This window comes from Semicossyphus pulcher, unplaced genomic scaffold, assembly GCF_022749685.1.
Source record: "Semicossyphus pulcher isolate SPU_LCO1_2020_fin unplaced genomic scaffold, fSemPul1.0.p SCAF_6, whole genome shotgun sequence".
In the NCBI taxonomy this organism is placed as follows: Eukaryota; Metazoa; Chordata; class Actinopteri; order Labriformes; family Labridae; genus Semicossyphus; species Semicossyphus pulcher.
The window spans coordinates 29,878,755-29,899,449 of NW_027211737.1; the positions used below are offsets into that span (position 1 = coordinate 29,878,755).

The window sequence follows — 20,695 nt, forward strand, 5'->3', positions numbered from 1 at the left end:
CACTCTGTTTGGACACTGAACAATCTGTGTTGCAAACAGCTTTTTTTAAAGTTGATTTTTCCCTTTTTTTGAGTTATTGACTCACTTTTCTTTTTCATAACAGTGAAACTAAAAACCAATAAAGTGTTTGAGCGTTAAAGTAAACTAAAAGCACATCTGAGTACCACACATTGAAAGGTGGAGGCTGTCTTTCCCTCTGCCCTCCTCCTCCTCCTCCTCCTCCTCGTCTCTTTGACTCACCCCCTCTCTCTTGTCTCTCTCCAGCGCTCCGTGCATGAACTCCATGGACACCTCCTCGTTCTCCGCCAGCCAGGCCAGCACGAACTGCAGGAACCAGCTGAAAACAACAAAATAACACAGACAAAACTCTGTCACTAACTTTCTGTTTGATGAAGCTTTGAGATGAAACACCAAACAGGAGAAAGGTCGTGACCCTTGTTAGTCTCTGCTTTGACAAAGAAATGATGTGTTGTTGCAGAATAAGAAACATCTTTGAGTTAGTTCTCCTGTTCTCGTGTTAGTCTGTGTTTTTAATTTGTTTCTTATATTGAATCTTTCTTTGTTCTCTTAATCGTTTCTTTTTTCTCTTATTGATTCAAATGTTTCTCTCCTGTAAAGCTTGTTGCAAAGGTGTGTCAGAAGTGTGTCTGTCATTCCAACAAAGAAAGGCAGGACGATCAATCAGACGAGCTCTCTTTTGTGTGCAGGAAACAGGGAGAGTGAGACAGATAATGAGCGTGTATGCGTGTGTGTGTGTGTGTGTGTGTGTGTGTGTGTCTTACGCAGGGTACTCAGGCACGGCGTCCGTGAATGTGGGCAGCTCCTTCACATACTCGTTGTAAAGCCACTTGACCTTGAAGTGCAGGTTCATGTAGTCAGCAGTCTTACACAGACGGTGCTTCTCATGCTCTGTGAAAACACACACACACACACACACACACACACACACACACACACACACACAGAAGTGAACACATGCACCACATTTATCTCACATTATCTTACACATTTCTGAGGAGCACTTTTAACACTGTATCGTTAATGTGCATAAATCTTTGTGGGGTAAAGCTTGTGTGCTCAGACACACATCAACACATTTTTCTTCTTACACATTTTCCTGTCTCATGTTCTTCATTCTGTCTGAATCTTATCTTATCATCTTGTCTTATTTTTACTACACACTCACTCACATCAATTAGGTTTTACTTTCATCTTAGGGTGCTTTCACACCTGACAGCTCGGTCCAGACTTTCAGACTTTACTCTGAGAGTCCGGTTCGTTTGGACAGGTGTGAACACGCACTCAAACTCTGGTGCGGACCAAACCCCCCGACCCCCCATGGTCCGCTAGAAAAGACTGGACTCGGCCCATTTCCAAATGAACCATGGTCCGGTTCGATTCAGGTGAGAACATAATCGGACTAAAGGACCTAATATAGGAAGCAAACCAAAACACAGTGCATTGTGGGTTGTTATGGATCCTGACACTTGCAGAGACGTCACGCAGCCAAGCAGCAGCATAAGTAGAGGACAGACGTGGGGGAGCGACGAGGTGAGGGCTCTGATAGAAATGTGGGCTGATCACACAGAGACAGTATTCAAAGTGTTCAGTGGAAAACTAAAGGAGAATAAAACTGATCGAGCTGTGGAATAATGTCGGATAAACGTAAAAAAAAACATCCGCGCGTCTCTCTCTTCTTGTTCCCTCTTCGTTTACTTCTGACCAATCAGAGAGCAGTTTCCTCGCGCATCATAACTTTTGTTCGGCGGGTAAAAGCTGCTGTGTGAACACAAACCAAACTGGAGGCAAAATGCAACTTTGGAACAATTCGGTCTTTAACTCAGATCAAACAGGCAGACTTTAGGTGTGAATGCGTCCTCTGTTTCATTAAACTCTGATTAGAGATACTGAACACTAAATCTGACCACAGGACTTTACAGGAATTATTAGATAAGATATTCCTCTCGACTGTGTCCCCCTAAATCCTGAAATTCGTTGCGGACAATAACAATATTAAAAACGCTCCTTGGACCTTCCAGAGAGTCTCATAAATAAGACGCAGCTGCAGAGGACGAACTTGTTTTAAACACAGAGGTGAGATTCTTCTCTGTGAGCTTCATCAAAGTCCAATCAGTGTTTTCTGTGTCACATGAAGCGACAAACAAATAAAGGACGAGAGAAAGAGACGAATCCTGGAGAGCAGGTCTGCCTTCATTTCTGGTTCACATTATGGGATCCGTCCAACAAACAAACAAACAAACAGACAAACAGAGGCGAGGAATGGAAGAGTCAGCGTCTCAGAATCAAAAACATTCCTCCTCTTTAAGGATGTGCGGATGTTTCAATACCGTTTTTTCCTTCGCAATACTCTTTCCAATATGTAGATTTGGCTCATACCAAGAGAAAAAAACTTTATTTCTGTCACTTTGTGCTGCCGTCGCACTGTTCCTGTTTGGTATCGCCACACAATAATTTCTTCAGACCAATACAACACAGAACCACTCTTAACACTTAGAGGGGGATTCACTAAGAAGAAATTGCGGGCACTGATAGCTCCATAAATTGTGCATCATTTGCCCCCGCTATCTCAAGGTCCAAATCTGTTGACAAATTGCACCAATCATTTTCACGCCCGTAACGTTTTGCAGATCCGTGTTCTTGTTTTGCGTCTGATTGTGAGGAAGAGCAGTCTGCACCTCCACTCTCTGCTGCACAGCTCCATCCACAGATCGATGATGATCAGGGAGAGGAGGGGGCGGCTGACTTGACAGGTGTTTACTAGTTTCACTGTCAGTAACGCAGCTGCATTTCATGAGCGAGCGCGCAACTGCAACTTGTCCATATAATAACCCCCGTCCTGCTGTTGTGCAGCTCCGTGCAGTTTGCTCTTGTTTTGCGTCTGACTGTGAAGAGGAGCTGTCTGCACCTCCACTCTCCGCCACGCGAGCTCCACACTGAGCTCAACCCCACGCACAGATCGATGATGAGCAGGGAGAGGAGGGAGCAGCTCTTTTAAGAGTTTATTGTAAAGCCCAGACTCGACAGGCGTTTTAGTTTCACTCTTTGTAACGCAGCTCGTCCACATGTAATCATTCCGTCATGCGTCTCCACATGTGGACAAAGTGTACCTGTGTGCCGGGGGTTGAGCCTCGAACGGCCCCGGACTGATTGGTCTCCTGATTATAATGATAATGACAATAAGTTATTAACATTGTATTAACATTATTAATATAATCATTTGCATAGAAAGGGGCCAAATTTGCCATGAATGTCTGACTCATTTAAATACGTGCAAACGGCAGCAGTGCACAGAGATGCTGTTTGCTCTGCAGCCCACTTTGAGGTGCATTAACCCTCTGCGTGTGCTTGGAGAATGAGGCGGAGTCTTTTGTGCCCTTTGCACAGGTTTAGCAGACGCAAAAGCCGTACAATCCTTCAGTGTAATCCCCTCTTAGTGTTTTTATTTTGCAGTGTGCCTTCTGATCGGGTGTGGAGAACAATCACATCCCCTCTCTTCTATAGTCCAAGGTGCAAAAAGGGTTGTGAATCTCTGCTTTCTGACTACACACTCACATACACACTCATACACACACAAACAGAAGTCTTACCGGCGTAGAAATCAACTTTGCGGATGCGGAAAGTGGTGGGAGCTGAGATGGTGACAGAGTTACAAAGAAACCAAAGTTCAGAGAAGAAGAAGAATGTTTGATAAAGCAAAGCTGGAGATGAGGAAGGCTTCAGAGAACGAAAGAACGATGTTAGAGGACAATAAAAGGAGAGCTGGAGGGCAGACGAGACAGAGACAAATCTCCTGAAGGACTTTAAAGGGAATTTAAAGACACTTTTGGACAGAGTGTCAGCTACAAAACTCAGCATCTCTACAGGTTTTCACTACAACTACATCTGAAACAAACTAAAGGTGTTACAGCTATGTTTGACAGGCCTCAGTGTTTCAGGGTACTGGAGTTTTTACTGTTTCTACTCCTATTCTAATTTGATCGAGCAGCTCAGCAGGTTTCAAATGAGACAAACGAGTGTCAAAGTCGTCTGATGATGATGAAGGCTCAAAAAGTACCTTACAGTATAATGTGGAGAGCTACGGAGGAAATTAATCATCTCCCAAACCTTCAGAAACGTTTCTTACAGTGAAATAAACTTTTGTAAATGCTTTCAAAATGACTCCGAGGACCTGAAATTACAGTGACTACACCAGCGTTTACCTGTGGCAGCAAATTTGGCAACAGGACAAAATCCAATTTACTGATTTAATAATTATTTTTCCAACTTTTTTTTGTATAATTTAAAATTTTCTTTGAGATTTTTTCCAATCTCAGAACCCATCAGCTGTCATTTAAAGACGATTCATCCTCTGGGAGTGAATTTTGCAGGCATTTAGCAAAAAGGGGCAGCTCGAGAAGCGACCGTGTGTTCAGATCAAAGTGAAGGTAAATTCTCCCTCCAGATGTGTCTGCTAAATAAACGCTGTCATCTCTCGGTTCATCCCATCCCCCGGAGGAGCGCCCGTTCACCTGTTTGTGCTGAGTCTCAGGTTCACTGTAAACAGTAAGTTACACAGAGGCTGCACTCTGGCTTACTTCAGCGGGATGAAGCCCAAACAGAAACAGATTTTCTCGTGACTGACTATAATTAACGGGTCTTCAGTTTGCTGAAATAACAACATCATGATGCAGATTAGATTAGATCAGGTCTGTCCTCAGGAGGAGAAGAAAACTGCTTTAACATGAGACGTTTGTTGAACCGAGGGCGGATAAATAATTTCTGATGCATTCCAGGAAGTCTGGAAATCTAAACGCTGAACGGTTTTCGTGACACAGCATCAAGTTTTATTGATCTATAGCAGATTGTTAGCTGTTAGCATGCAGATGTCTGTTAATAGAGATTAATAAGAAGCTAAATCGTCGTCAGATCACGCTGATGGGAGTCTGGATGTCATCATGGCAGATTACGCTCCGCCTGCTTTTGCTCTCCTCATGGACTGTTTTTCCTGGATACACCACAGCCTGCTGATACGTGATTGGTCAATATTACTTGGACTACAAACATACTACAAACCAGAACACTTCCTGCACTAAAATCTGTTTGCGTTCCTAAATCTAAAACAGATTAGACTTTTGGTGACCTACAGGAGAGTCTGCTTTACATTAGCACCTGCTGCCAAAGAAGGTGGAACAAAACTCACTTTTTTGGCTCCATAATTAGAACATTTTTTTCCAGGTCGGTTGTCAGACTTTGACTTTGACACTAGGAATCTAATATTTTATACTGTACAAATAAACGGACTAAAACAGTCTCTATCCAACTACTGACTCCTCTGAATGTATTATGTCTACAGTCTCACCGTTGTTCCAGCGGTAGTGATCGATTTTATGCAAAACTGGAAGAGACGATGGCAAAGAGGAGAGAGAGGGAACAAAAAAAGATCAATGTGAAGGTAGAGGGGACTCACACACAAAGACACACACTGTGTGCGCACACACACACACACACACACACACACACACACAGCCTTACCCTCCAGTGCATATTTCATGTCCTGAGCAAACAGCATCCACATGACCTCAGCGCTGACTTTGCCCACATTGAGCTCCTGAGGAAACCTAGATGGGCGGAGGAGGTCAGAGTTCAGGAGTCGGGATCAGACAAACAGAACAAGAAGTAGTTACTCCACTGGTGTGCTCTTCTCTGTGTTAATATGAACAATTATTATGACCCATATTAAACCTATAATACGCCCATTGAAGGGGCAGGGTGAATGTCAGTACTGACTGGTTGATGATGGGCGTGTACGAGTTCTTGTCCTCCTCGATGATGGACACGATGAGCGTGATCAGTTTAGGCCAGAAGTCCAGATTCTGGATGCTCGGGCCCTGCTCCTCCGGCTGGCTCTCCTCTTTCTTCTCCTCCTCTTCTTCCTCCTCCTCCTCTTCCTCGTCTTCTTCCTCCTCTTCCTCTTCACCTTCTTCCCCCTCTTCTCCTTCTACTTTTTCCTTCTTCTTCTTCTTCGTCTTCTTTTTCTTCTCCGGCTCAGGCTGCACGAGGGAAAAGAGACAAAATTAGTTTACTGTGAATCTTGATACGATGCGTTCATGTTCCAGTGAGACGCTGTGTCAGAAACAAGATCAGAATCTGCAAAGAAAGAACACATGTAATGAAATAAGTGCAGAAGATGTGATCTGAACTGTAAACTAAAGTCCTCTGCTGTACAAAGACGTTTTATTTTTTACGCTCCATGGAGCTGAAAGAGGCATTTCCTCATTATAATGCAAAGTTGTGTTAATTTATAGTAAACACAGAGTAGTTTAACGAGTTCAGACACGTGAAGACATAAATCTTTCTGAGCACGATTAAAAGCATTCACTGTTCTGGAGATAATTCTCCATCTGACAGAGAATCAGTTAATTAAGTCTGAAGGTACGGAGAGTATTGTGAGAAATTAGAGGAGGTGAAGCAGAAACTGACATTCAGATGCTGCTTTTGTCTGATTTAAATCCTCTAAAATAAAAGGATTTGTGTCACACAAACATTCAAGGATCCTGAATGTGTTTGGAGCTGTGTGCAGCATCGAAGTGTGCAGAGTAAGAAGCAGTGAGTCAGAGAGAAGCAGTGCAGCCCTGCATCTTGAATCTTAGCATGTGAAAGCTCCAACTGTAACATTAGCATACTTTTCATGTACTCAGTATACTGCATGCATAAGTGGTCCATCAATTCATACCAGGGGTGGGCGGTATACTGGTTTCCATACCGTCACAGGTGTCACGTTCTGCCGGGACACAGACTTTGAAATACCGTCATTACCGGGATAAACACACGCTTTGATAGATCTTCATCCACGATTGATTAACATCTGAACATCCTCCCCTCGCAGCACAGATGTAGACTTGAGACCTGGTGACTTGGACTCGAGTCGACTCGAGTCACTGTTTTGATAACTTCTGACTTGACAAAAAATAAATGACTTGAGACTCGACTTGATTTGATGCATGATGACTCGGATGATTTGCGTGTGAATGTTAGCTCTTAAATATAAAATGATATAATTCAAAGTTTCTGTCTAACTATCAAGTATGTTCGCAGTGCAAACTAGGAGTCATGATTAGACGACTCAAAAAGCTCCCCAGTATGTGATTGTCATAGTTGGATGCCTGGCTGTCAGTCAAACACGCAACATCAAAGCCCCCAAAGAGAAGCCTCATCAGTCGTACTCGTTACTACTCAACACGGTCTCAGAGCAGACCATCATCATGGCTGCGTCTGTGCCGACATAAAACAGATACAATTCATTGTCATACTTTTTGATCAGGTTATATAAATTGGCCAATAATATCATTATTAGACGGGCTGCTTTCCTCTTTAGAAAGAGCGGATACTACAGGTAAGAGAGCTGCATCTTGGGTGGAAAAAGTGACTTGACTCGCCTTAACTAAGGACTCGACTTGACATGACTTGACATAATCTGTGACGTGACTTGACTTGCCCAAGAAAAAATGATTCGAGACTTGCTTAAGACTTGGACCAAATGACTTGAGACTTACTTGGGACTTGAGCAAAGATGACTTGGTCTCAACACTGCCTCGCACTGCGCACCCCCTGTAACTGTTGCGAGCAGCGTCTCCACACATGCTCGTCAGAGAAACACACATACAGAGCGAGAGGACTTCTTGTACGTACATGTTGAACATGGACCTTCTTATGCCTCTATGTTAAAAGCTTTTAGTGCTGCTGTGTAGTTACGGTGTCGTTCATAACCACGTTGGTTGTGTCCGTTTTGACGCGCATCGTCTTTAACGACGAGCCTCCTTCACACTCGGCTACACTGCTGCTGAGAAAACGTTGTCGCGGGTGAAAACGTTTCTGTGAAACGTACAGCTCATGATGAAGGACAACAGAGCAGACGCACAGGGAGAAACAGAAGGAGCCGCTGTGTGCAGGTACAGCAGAGGTGAAGGTGTGTAGGGAGACATAACTGAAGAGAAGCTTTGTGAACAAACAGATGGTGGAGAATGAAGCACAACTCTAATGGTGAAATATAACCTTCTATAAATAGAGTATCACCCTGTATTATATTTGCAACGTGCGACTGCTGCTACGATCTGTTCCCTTACACTGACCCCTTTACATTTTGTAATACGATAGCGTTACTGCATAAATACCATAGATGAGAAAACATAAAAGTGCCAGTTAAAACAGTTTAATAAGTCCACCAGTGAGAGGAAGCGTGCCTCATAGTGTCCATGAATAAATAACAAAGCGGGTCATGTGTATGTTGAGACACTCACAGGAGGGGCGGCGGTTTGGAACTGGCGGTTGAAGAGCTCCAGGCAGTTGTTGAAGATGTACTCGTAGGTGGAGTTCAGACACGCTTTGACGCAGTCCCGCACCACGTTAGCGGCGCGGGGAGGACTCTGCAGCTCCAGGACCTGACGATGGAGAGGGAGCGACGAGTCAGATATAACTTTATGCAAAAACACTCATGCATTCATTCATAAGACATCCATCATCCAGCATATTGGTTCTGAGATTGCATTACGGGCAAAGGTTTCCCTCTCCACACGTCTGACTGTGTTCTGACTGTGTTGCTGCTGACAACCAAAGCTTGCTCGAACGTGATGATATCTGTTCATGAAGATCACTGATTGTTTCTACCTTCATCCTGAAGAAGGTGATGCTGGTGAGAAGATCCACGGTGGACTTGAGGTCATGGAGGCGGGGCTTGCTGCTGGCTGGGAAGTTGTTCTGCAGAAAAACACACTTGTAAATAAACTTAGGTAACCGTTTGCTTTCTATCTAACTCCCGTTTTGGATCTTTGCCTTCTAAAACTCATCACATCAAGCTTCCAATTCTCATCTTATAATTTATGTTTGCAAGGCTGATTACAAGCAAACAGTCGTTATGAATGCAAAGAGACAGACGCACATCATCCTGAAAACCCCGCTGTGACCCCAGAAGCAACTTATAAAGAGAAAAACAAACAGCATCGAGCAGCAGAGGGAGAATATTTAAAACCAGAGCATATTGGAGGAAAGAAGACGCCAAACGACAGCAGAAGGTGGTAAATATTTGTTAAGGACAACATTTGTGGGTTTGGCACAGACGATGAGTTCACACCGAGTTCCTGTATTCACATTTATTCCTACACACTGTGTCCTTTTCTTGTGAGTGAATGGGGACAAACTTAGATGTCACTGCTACAGACCGAATTGATCCATGCATCTGTGTGTGGTGCGTGAAAGACTCACTCTGTACATGGAGAGGTCGATGCGGAGGGAGTTGTGCAGCTGATCCAGGAGCTTCACGAAACGATCTCTCTGTCGGAGGGAGAGGAGAACAAGCAAAAGACACTTTGTGAAAGACTGAGACATGAACCATCTGTGTGTGTTTAATGTGTCTGGGTGAATATGTGTGCATGGCGCCATGGAGAGGAACTAGAAGACCAAAGACATGTTAAATCTGAGAGAGATATCAACATAAAGACCTGATGCTTCTGCACATGTCGGACATATTACAGCTACAAGAGAATATTTCAGCTCTTTATGATCCTTTCTGATGATAAAAAGAGACAGAAACACTGCAGGAGTATCAGTACAGTTTGGTGCAGACAAAAAAATAAGCTGACCTACTCTGAAGATTAATAACACCCATCTATCCCAGCTGTCACTGGGCGAGAGGCGGGGTTACACCTGGACTGATCGGCAGTCAGTCACAGGGCTGACACACAGAGACAGACAACTTTCAGACTCACGCCTACGGGCAGTTTTAGAGTCACCAATGAACCCAACGAGCATGTCTTTAGACTGTGGGAGGAAGCCGGAGTACCTGGAGGGAACATGCACGGGGAGAACATGCAAACTCGTGCAGCCCTTGTGCAGCCCTAGTTTAGTAACAGTTATGTGTTATTTATTTAGAGTATTTTGCTGTGGTCGTCAGGTTACAAGTTTGTGCAACGAATCCACTCTGTAACCCTGTGCATCTTCAGCAGCCTCCACCCCAGATTATGGATGAAAATGAGCTTTTAGCTTTTTACTGTACAATAAATATGTTAGGCAACGTCACTGCTTAAAAAACAAGATAATAAATACAGGAAATTACTATACATAGATCATTTAACATGGCTGCACGGTGGTGCAGTGGTTAGCGCTGTAGCATCACAGCTAGAAGGTTCCCGGTTCAGACATAGTGGGCCTTTCTGTGTGGAGTTTGTATGTTCTCCCCGTGCAGGTGTGGGCTCCCTCCAGGTACTTCCTCCCACAGTCCAAACACATGCAGGTTCATCGGTGACTCTAAATTGCCGGTAGCGTGAAAGGTTGTCTGTCTCTACGTGTCAGCCCTGCAAGTGACTGGCAATCAGTTCAAGGTGTAACCCCGCCTCTCGCACAATGACAGCTGGCATAGGCTCCAGCCCCCCACGATGCTGAACAGGATAAGTGGTATAATGAATGGATGGATGGAAATTTAGAGTCACCAATTAACCTGACGAGCATGTCTTTGGACTGTGGGAGGAAGCCGGAGTACCGGAAGGGAGACCACACATGCACGGGGAGAACATGCACACAGAAAGGTTACGTCCTAACCAGCATTCAGTAAATACATGTTGCAAAACCAACCCAACATCCAGTTGCATTGTGCAGTAGACCTTTGCGAGCCAGGATGTTTTTTCCACTATTCTGACCCAAAATCCCCTTCTCTGCAACATGACTGATTTGTATCTTCTGGGCAGCCATTTTTCAGCATATTTAGCTCTGCAGACGGTGACGGAGGTTTGAGCAATGGGTCTAACTTCCATCAGCAGTGTTATGACAAACTTGTTTGTCCTGGGTGTTTGCATACTGCATGCTAAGTCCATTATTTGTGAGAGCAGACGCAGTGTGTGCTGTAGTAAAAAGAAAAAGTATGTGATTTGGAAGGCAGGATGGAGACACATGGACAGGAGGAGCCGGGGATCCATCCACACTATGATCGACGGCCAACCAGAGCTACAGCCAGGAGCGGCATCCCCATTGCTTCTCCTCTTTACTCATCCACTACTCTCCTTCATATGTTCTGGATACACAAATATATTAATGTCATGCCAAAGAAGTAACAGAGTGAGAGAGAGAGAGAGAGAGAGTACTCTGGCGTGGAGGAAGTCACGACACAGCTGACAAACTAACGAGGTAAAACCAGTTCAGTCTGACGGAGAGATCGAGGGGGAGGAAGAAAGAGAAGCAGGGCGTCCAGCCTCCCTGAAAGTTCCCCGCCAGTTTGTGAGAACTAGAAACACATCTAACAGGTATCGACAGTGAATCTCTAATTGGTCCAATTTGATTGTAAAACAGCCTAAAAGCCTCTTTGGAATCTGTCACACCTCAATCTTTTACCGGAAGGCATTCAGTCCTGGTCGCATAGCAATGAGTTAGTGCATCGTTAGCATTAGAAAGGGTTTCCCTTTGTTTTTAACTGTGGATAAAAGTCAGAACATTAACTGGCATAAAGTCCAATAAACACCTGCCAAATTCTAATCGACTCATGAAAGACTCTTTTAACTCGTGTTTTGTTTGTGCGTCCCAGGATGGTGTGGAAGAATGCACACAGTTTGTAATTACAGGAGGGAAAGCAGAGACGCGGCTCATTATCGCTCGTGACTCGTGAGAATTAAGAAACCGAGGAGACGAGTGAGAAAACAAAAGAGCGGGAGGGAGAAATCCCCAAACGCTTACTGAAACAACAATCACCTCACAGTACATGTGAGGAGCTTTTAACTGCTAATGAAGCAGTCTCAGTTTGATGCTGAAGCCTGTATATGAGCTACAACAGCAGAGCAGACCCTCAGCTACACTCACTATTTCTAAAGTCTGTCACTGCTGCCACCAGGTCGATGCATTATTTACAGCAAGCAGACTTCTGATCCCAGGCAAACACAGAGAGTTACTGTTTGATCCTCGGGTTTCGGTCTGTTTGTTTTGTTGTTTTTGTGGTGCCATCTCGTCACGTCATCTGCATCACAGACGTCACCTGTTCCTCTGCAGGATTCCCCCCTAAGCCACGCCTCTGGACCGCCCACTTTCAGTTGCCTTCAGTGTTCTCCAGCTCCGCCCTCTTCTTCTCATCTGCTCTGCCAATCAACAGCCGTCCGTCTCATCCGAGGATCTACAAAAGCCACTCCGCAGACTCACCTCGTGCCTCTCGTTTTGGTTAACTCGCTCTGTAAACTGTTGTAAGTGCATAACAGTACAGTACAGTACATCAACGTTATGTTGCTTCCCTTACCCCCAGACCTTTACTGGGTTGTAACAGTTACAGTTTGAACCTAAAGAAACTTTTTGGTGTTGTGTTTATCTGTCTCAACATTACATAAATGTTTAAGATGTTTGATTTCCTCTGCGAAAATGTGTTTGTTATGTAACTTTACCGGGATCATGTGACGACTACTCGTTCATACAAACCATGTGACTGCTTGATATGCTTAATACCATTGTGTAGGCTTACTCGCCCTGATGAAGGCCTGAATGGCTGAAACATGTAGGCATGTTTTGTTTCCATACCTGTGAACGTTAACCTCAGACCAACACAGAGAAGCTGTTCTGCTGTGAAACACGCCGATCTCTACTGCGCAGTCTCTGGCTCCAAATGACGTCAGCGCCTATCACGGGGGCTATTTTGGCATCACTTTCGTACAATGGGAGCAGATGGAGACGCGTCGTCCATCTATATATACAGTCATTGGTTTCAACTCAACTGAATCGCCGCGATACAAATACGACAGGAGCCTCGAAACAAACTATCTTTAAAATAATAGGTTAAGTGATGTTAGTTATGATATCTAGTTAGCCTGCTAGCTACCTGTTGCTAGGCTACAGGAGCCGCGTTTGGTGACGCAAGGGTAAGGGCGAGAACAGCTGCCGATAACTCAAATAACTCAAATATATGCCAGCACTTTTACAAAGCCTGAATTTTAAACCAGGTCGAACAGCCCAACGAGGAAGTGAGAGCCACACACACACACACACACACGCACACACACACACACACACACACACACACACACACACACACACACACCTGACCTAAAAAGCCACAGACAAGGCGAGGAGATCAGGAGTGACCTTTAAAAAGTAACACATTGTCCTTCCCTAAAGCAAGGCCATCCTAATCCTCCCTCTCTCTCTCTCTCACACACACACACACACACACACAGACCACACACACACCTGTCACCCAAGGTAGTTTTAATAATTGTAATTGGCTCTGTCCCCCTGTTGCCTGCTCCCTGCACACTGAGGGGCAGGTTACTCTGCGCAGGTCGAGTGCACTGATACAAATCCCAGAGGTCATGATGGTCTCTGTCCTCTGCTGCTGTGACACCATTCAGACATTTGGCTCATGTTTCAGTTCATCAGAGGTGTGAAAAGTGTCTGTATTCATTAGAAATAATAAATATAACATTCACGCAGCCTGAAGGGGAAAATTAAGATGACCGTGACAAGCTTTTCAATATGCCACAGTCATCAAACTATTATTATTATTATTACAGCGCTGATGACTTCATTCTTTTTAGTCGTCTTATATTTTTCACTACTTTTCTGTTCTTCATTTCTTGGACTGATACACCTACAGGCAATTTTAGTGCCTAACGAGCATGTCTTTGGACTGTGGGAGGAAGGCGGAGCACCCGGAGGGAACCCACGCATGCACGGGGAGAACATGCACTTCGTCCAAACCTGGGTTTGGAACCTTGGCAACAGCCGGGGGTGCAGCCCACAACATGGGACCTTTAAGATAACACATATTACAGGTGTGTTTATGTGCTGGTTCGATCAAATTGGACAACATATAATCCACAAAGAGGGGCGGCTGTGGCTCAGCGGTCGAGTCGGTCGTCTCTCAATCGGAAGGTTGGGGGTTCGATCCCTGACTGCTGCAGCCTACATATCAAAGTGTCCTTGGGCAAGACACTGAACCCCTAATCTCTATTTACAGGGCAGGGACGTGGATTTCCAGGAAGGCAAGTGTTCTGGTTTCTGTTTGAACCACGCTTATAGTCCGAGAAATATTGACCAATCACGTATCAGCAGGCTGCAGCATATGCAGGAAAAACAGTCCGTGAGGAGAGCATCCCGACTCCCATCAGCGTGATCTGATGCCGATTTAGCTTCTTAATAATCTCTATAAACAGACTCTGCATGCTAACAGCTAACAATCTGTTCTAGATCAAAAATTTAACTTGAGAGGAATTCCCTTGACGCTGTGTCACGAAAGCCGTTCAGATTTCCCGACTTCCTCGAATTCATCAGATGCAGCAAACAAGCATTTTAAAAGTTTTCTTCTCCTCTTGAGGACAGACCTGACAAAGCTTCAATTTTTACTTCTTACAAATCTGCATCATGATGTTGAAATTTGGGCAAAGGTAGGACCCGTTAATAACAAGAGAACGGTTTCTCTTTCTGTAACAATGCTGCACGCGGAAAAGGAAGTCTTGACGTGAAGTCAATTATCGCTTACCGCCCGCTGCGTTCACCGGTGATCACAGAGGCTATATCGTCTCAGACTAAAGCCGATGGGATCCGAGAATGCTGAACCCCAAATATCTCCCGGAGGAATAACCATCGGGTATGAACGTCTATAGATCCTGATCGGACATTGGCTCTTTGATTGCTCGGAAGAAGGAAAGCGCTATGTAATTTGTGCATATTTCCTTTGCACGAACATCATCACTGCATTTGATTTCTTCTGCAGGAGAGAAGCACAGTTGTAAATCTAAACTCTCTAAATTCTTTGTGCATGCAGCTGCTTAGTCATAAGTCACACCCACTGCTCCTGTGCCTCCTCTCCCACTCAGGTGTGGTCATATGCAAGTCACTAAAGCACAAAATGTGCACAAAGAAAATCAGCCTCTCCTGATAAAGAGCAGCTGATAAAAAGAGTGCATGTATAAAACTGCCTTCACTCCACAACCAGCTAAATGACCCTAACTCTATTACATGCTGCAAAATCTGCGCTACACTTTCAACGATGAACTTTTAAAGAGCAAGCTCAAGAACAAGTCGTGTTTTTAAAGACCTCTAAAAGAGCGTTTTGCTGCTGCTCAGACGTTGATGCTGTAGCAGGTAGATAAGTAGATTCACAGCAGCATCACTAGACCTGCCTGAAGCTGAACTGCAGGCGGCTCTCAGGTGTGAAGGTGACTAACGGAGGAAAAAGAAACACACTGTACAGACTCCGAACATTTTTCTGAAAAGCCTTCAGTAAATAATGTTTGTTCCCATCAGCAGAATTTTGCAATACATCAACAGCTCCCTCCAGAAGAAAGGAAAGAGGGTGTGTGTTGGCACGGCTGCAGTCTCACACACAGTCTGCAGGCATACAAACACACACCTGTACAACACAACAGGCAGTGTCTCTAAATCTGCCATCTGATGAGAGATGATTTCAGAGATGAGTTATGAAGCGGAGGAGAGGAAGAACAGATCGATATGACAGCATCTTCTGCAGACAGACACAGGGCGAGGCAGAGAGAGAGAGAGAGAGAGAGCGGACAGGGAGGGAAGGGAAGGCTCAAGTTACAAATAAGAAAATCACCTTATTACCATGGACACAGGTAAGCTGAAATTGTCTTGGCTCGACAGTGAAACAACAAAGAAGCATTGAATAGAACAGAAAACAGGGCTGAAATAATGGAAAGGAATAATGTTTTTTTAGTGCGGGAGGAAAAAAGCACTAAAGAAAAGAGAGAGACAGAGAGAGAGAGAGAGAGAGACAGTAACAGACTCCAACAGATGAAAAGAGACACAGAGAGCAAAAGTGAGGCCAAGGAGATGGAAGGCGAAAACCTCCCTGCTGCTTGTGCTTCTCTGTCTCAGACTGAAGATAAGAAATCAAGGAGGACAAAAAAGGATTAAGTGGTTAAATAACTCTCATCAAGAAAACCATTTCGGTATAAAAACACTTCTTGGCTCAGTTTTTGTAACCACGGCAGATTCAGGGGAGGAAGATAAATGAATAAGTGGCAAAGCAGATATAATAATGGAGCTTATCCAACAGGTCGTCCAGCCCGTAAATCCACATGAGTCATAACAGAGTGGTTGGTTGAAAACTCCTTGAGGACTTGAACCCCAGTCTCCTGGATTAACTGCGTGTATTGGCCGCATTTAGTGCCCCCTAACAATCTCACTTTTACGGCTGCACAATTAATTGAATATTAATCTCGATTTTGGCGATTAAATAAACATGACTGACGGTGATACTGACGTTTAAAATGCTCCACCCGTAGTAAACTCTGCTGCATATCAAATCGAGCACTCCCTAAACTAACAGCCGCTCCCCCAGGGGGCGATGGAGAGGTTTGGGCTTCACTTTTGGGGGAGCTAGCAGGTCATGAGCGCCTACCTTGCAGCGGCAGTTTACAGTGGAAGAGTAAACAACAGAGACCTGTACTTTTGTCAAATACTTACTCCCAAAGCAGAGACCTTTTTGGGGGCAAAATAAAATCCCTGGGACTTTATTTTGATCGATGTGCCAACGCAGAAAAGTTTCTCCAAGTTCTCCCGACTCTTACATTGTTTTTCTGATTTGTATCACTTCATTATCACTTCTGACAGCCTTAAAATACTTTAATCTCCATTTGTTTTATTCCTTTTGCCTGAATGCCTTTTTATGTCTCATGTAAAGCAAGTTGAATTGTCTTGTTGGTGAAAGGAAACAAACTTGTCCCGTCCTCCCTGTTAGTAAGTGATACCATAATTAATGACTTAGAGCGCAAAGGTACCTTAAATGTATAAAATGAAGTCTGTTTTATAAAAACATGATCCGACAGAAGCCGAGTGATTCATGAGTTTGAGTTAATTAGAGTGCGAGATGATATGTAATGCATGCATTCATAGATCAATTCAGGCTGAGTCATGCATTAATTACTGTCAAGTCATTGGAGTGAGACTGAAGTTCTCTGTGATCAAAGAGCGGAAAGAGAACAGCTTAATGAAAAGAATGAATTAAACACAAACACGTTGAATTATACAAGAAGTTATAAACCTTCCAGAGGGGCTTTTAAACAAACTGGCAACCCAGAAACAGACCTACACAGTTGCAGCTAATGGTAAGAGCAGGTCTGTCTGCGTCCCCTGACCCATTAAATCACTGCAGTCTGAGCACAACCAGGACGACAACTGTAGTCCTCACTGTTGGCAAAGATCCCAGGAGTCATTAAACGCGGCCTCTAGCTGTCATTGTCCGCTCTCTGTGGCTCCTGTGGGGCCCGCGGGCTGAATTTGGGCCTCTGCAAAGTTCATAGTCGTTCCAAAAGGTCCCACAGTGTTGAGATTTTAATTTTAATGAGGAGGATTATTAGCAGCATAAAGGAGCAGCACCACTGGCTCTGTGCAGGTCATCCTTAGAGAGGTGTGAGAGTTTCTTTATAAAGCTTTCAGTATAACCAGTGTTGGGTGATGTTATAAGTAACTTGTTGCGTTAATGCGTTACCTCCTGAGAAAAGTAACACGTTAGATTACTTTTGCGTTATCAAATATTAACCCCACTTTGCCCCTCATTATACATGTGTTATATTGTCAGGACAGCATGTAGCCTGCTGTACGTCTCCTTTTGAATGTATTGACTCTACCGTCGTTGCATAGCCTCGTTTACGGCCCATAATCTGTAACTCTGCAGCCTAATAACAGGAATGACAGACGCAGTATAACCTTTATCGCTCTTTATTATGCTTACAATCTGACAGTAAACTGGGCAGAGGCATACAGTATTGGGCACGGCTGTTTCTATGACAACAATACAACACAGGCTCTTAGTCCCGCTAGTGTCGTGGAGCTGTGTTTAGCTGCAGATGCATCTACACATTTGAAGTCGAGCTCTTCACAGCTGACGAGCACTTATCTTCCCGATACAGCTAATGGATGAAAGAACGCCACCTTCAGCTCAACCTATCCAAGAACTCCTTGTCGTCCCAGCCAGTCCCTCTGTGCAACCACAGATCAACATCCAGCTTGGACAAACTGAACTCAGACCCACTAAGTCTGCCCAGAACCTGGGCGTCATAATTGACGGCCAGCTAACCTTTAAGGTTCATGTGGCCTCGATTGCTCAGTCATGTCGATTTGCCCTGTACAACATCAGAAAGATCAGACCCTACCTTTCAGAGCATGCAACACACCTGCTGGTACAGGCTCTTGTGATATCATGCATTGATTACTGCAGCTCCCTCCTGGCAGGCCTTCCTGCACGCACATTCAAACCTCTGCAGATGATCCAGAACGCAGCAGCGCGACTGGTCTTCAATCAACCCAAAACAGCACATCACTCCACTGCTCACATCCCTCCACTGGCTCCCAGTCGCCGCTCGCATCAAATTCAAGCCCTGTTGCTCGCTTACAAAACAGCAACAAAAACGGCTCCTGCCTACCTGAACGCCCTCATCCAGGTCTACACTCCGTCCCGCCCACTACGCTCTGCCATTGAAAGGCGCCTGGTACTCCCATCACAACAGGCCCTAAGTCACCAACTAGACTCTTCTCCTCAGTGTTCCTCCAGAGGTGGAATGAGTTACCAAACTCCAATCCGTCCGCAGAGTCCCTTTCACCTTTAAGAAGAAGCTACAGACCCAGCTCTGTCATGATACTGATGCTATTGATGATGATGATCCAGAAAACAAACACTTACACAGAGAGGGCCAAAAATATAACTGCAAAAAAAACAAAGTTTAAACTCAAGTTAAATCAGGAAAGTTTGTTTTAAAGAGAGGAGATCAGTGACTCAGTCGGCCCGATGTCCTCGGGCAGATTGTTCCAGAGCCTCAGGGCCCCGACAGCAAACGCTCTGTTTGCAGCCACTAAAGATCTCTGCCTGAGGGTCCTAACGTACAAACCAGGGCGTAATGGTACCAAGAGGTCAGGGGAATAGCAGAAAGAAAGGCAAAATATACAAATCAATTTTTAAAACATGATGATGAGGTGAAGGCGTTCTAAATTGTCTCTGTGTGTATTTATGAAATATTCAGCTCCAACTGTAGCTTCAAGGCTAAATCAGGATTCTTAGCTTCAGGAGATTAAATATCAGCCGTCCTTCTCTCCCTAAATGTCTGCGCCTTTGTTTGTGTTTTGTTCTTGAGTACAGCCCTTAAAACTCTACATGCACTCGACGGGAACGGAGAAAAGCATTTCTTTAAATCAGCGTCAAAACAAAAGGCTCTTTGTATAATCCTACGTAATCATATCAAGAGAGAAAGAGCATTTGTGGTAAATGTCTGAGTAAAAGCAGCTTGAAAGCAAAATGTTAAATTAATTACAAGAAATACATAAAGACATAAAAGGTTTTCTGCTTTACGAGCAACATTGTTATACATCTACAACGCAGAAAACAGTCATACGTCACTGTCATTGTTGTGACCCGTGACTGTGCTGCAGCCTCTATCAGCGTCAGGGTAACTGCTGGTGCGATTGAAGCATTTCCCAGGATTTATGAGAATTACATCAGCGGTGCAAGAGAATGTGTTTGTGACTAACAAAAGATGCAGGAAATAAAGACAGAGACAGAGCCAGCACATAACCCCCCCAGAAATACAAATACACAGACTTCTTTTTTTAGCTCACTTGTAGCCTAACCTACTGCTGATGTTTCTGTTCTGTTGTAGCAGAGCCTTCAAGATGTGTTAAAAGAGTCGTCTCTGTGGCGGCTACAAGGGGAGAAAACATGCACAATCAGCAGTATCCTTTGAGCTTTTGGCTCTGCTGTTAGTTGGCTAAAACAACAGAGACAAAAGCGAGTTAAGAAAACTGATGGTATCATTTTTACACTTAAGGGTGGGACAGAATATCGATACGGCAATGTATCGTCTTCCTGACTCATGCAATACAATTATCGCTATTATTATTACTTTACCTTTTTAGGGACAGTTTGTATTCTTCAGTTCAATCAGATATTGTGATGTATCATTATATGATTGTCCTGCAATATATCAATTATTGAAGAATCGCTGTATCGTGATATTATTGTGGGGCCAAGTATCGTATCATGAGTTACCCTGTGATTCCCACCCCTACTTTCACTTCCCCTATTAAGGCCATGATTGCGTTTGCACCATAGACTGTATACAAAGATGGCCGACATGACAGCTCCCTAAAAGTGAAGCCAAAACATTTCAAGGGCCCCCTGCTGACTGGCTGCAGTATAGCTCAGAAAGCCCGCCTCCTCCATGTTAACAGATTGGACAAGAGTCAAACTATAAAACCAAAACACATTTTTCTCAAACATGGTTTCTGTCATTATAGTTAGTTCTTATCATGCTGATTTATTTCCAAGTGTTCATTTTTTGGACAAATTTACATTTAATTAGTTATTTGATGCTGTCAGAATAATGATTGACAGCTCTGTTGACAAATACGGCTCCTGCAGCTGATCTGTTCCGGATTAGCAGAGTGGAGGACGAATGGCGAGAAGAGACGTAACAAAAACAATCACTACAGTCATTGAAGTTTCCATACCTGTGAACGTTAACCTCAGACCAACACAGAGAAGCTGTGTTAGAGGAAGTGGCTATGGCAGTGCCATCCGCCGATCTGATGACGTCACCATCGCAAGATGGCAGCGCCTGTCACTTTTAATAAACCTGAATTGAAGTCAGGTGAGCCAATCAGCCGACAGATATTTTGCAGTAACAATTGTAACCCTGTGTTAGCAAAGACGCTAACAGCAAAA

General features: G+C 44.2%; 1 protein-coding gene across 1 annotated transcript in view; it reads right to left on the minus strand.

The window, feature by feature from the left end:
* The window catches only part of LOC138609844 (protein unc-13 homolog B), a 187,698-nt gene that overhangs the window by 32,906 nt on the left and 134,097 nt on the right, over positions 1 to 20,695 (minus strand). Inside the window, exons 21-27 of the mRNA XM_069682510.1 lie at positions 9,259 to 9,327; positions 8,665 to 8,754; positions 8,298 to 8,438; positions 5,788 to 6,050; positions 5,533 to 5,618; positions 783 to 909; positions 241 to 337 (exon numbers count right to left, since the gene is read on the minus strand). Coding sequence (XP_069538611.1) covers positions 241 to 337; positions 783 to 909; positions 5,533 to 5,618; positions 5,788 to 6,050; positions 8,298 to 8,438; positions 8,665 to 8,754; positions 9,259 to 9,327 — 873 coding nt within the window. The remainder of the gene's footprint in view (positions 1 to 240; positions 338 to 782; positions 910 to 5,532; positions 5,619 to 5,787; positions 6,051 to 8,297; positions 8,439 to 8,664; positions 8,755 to 9,258; positions 9,328 to 20,695) is intronic.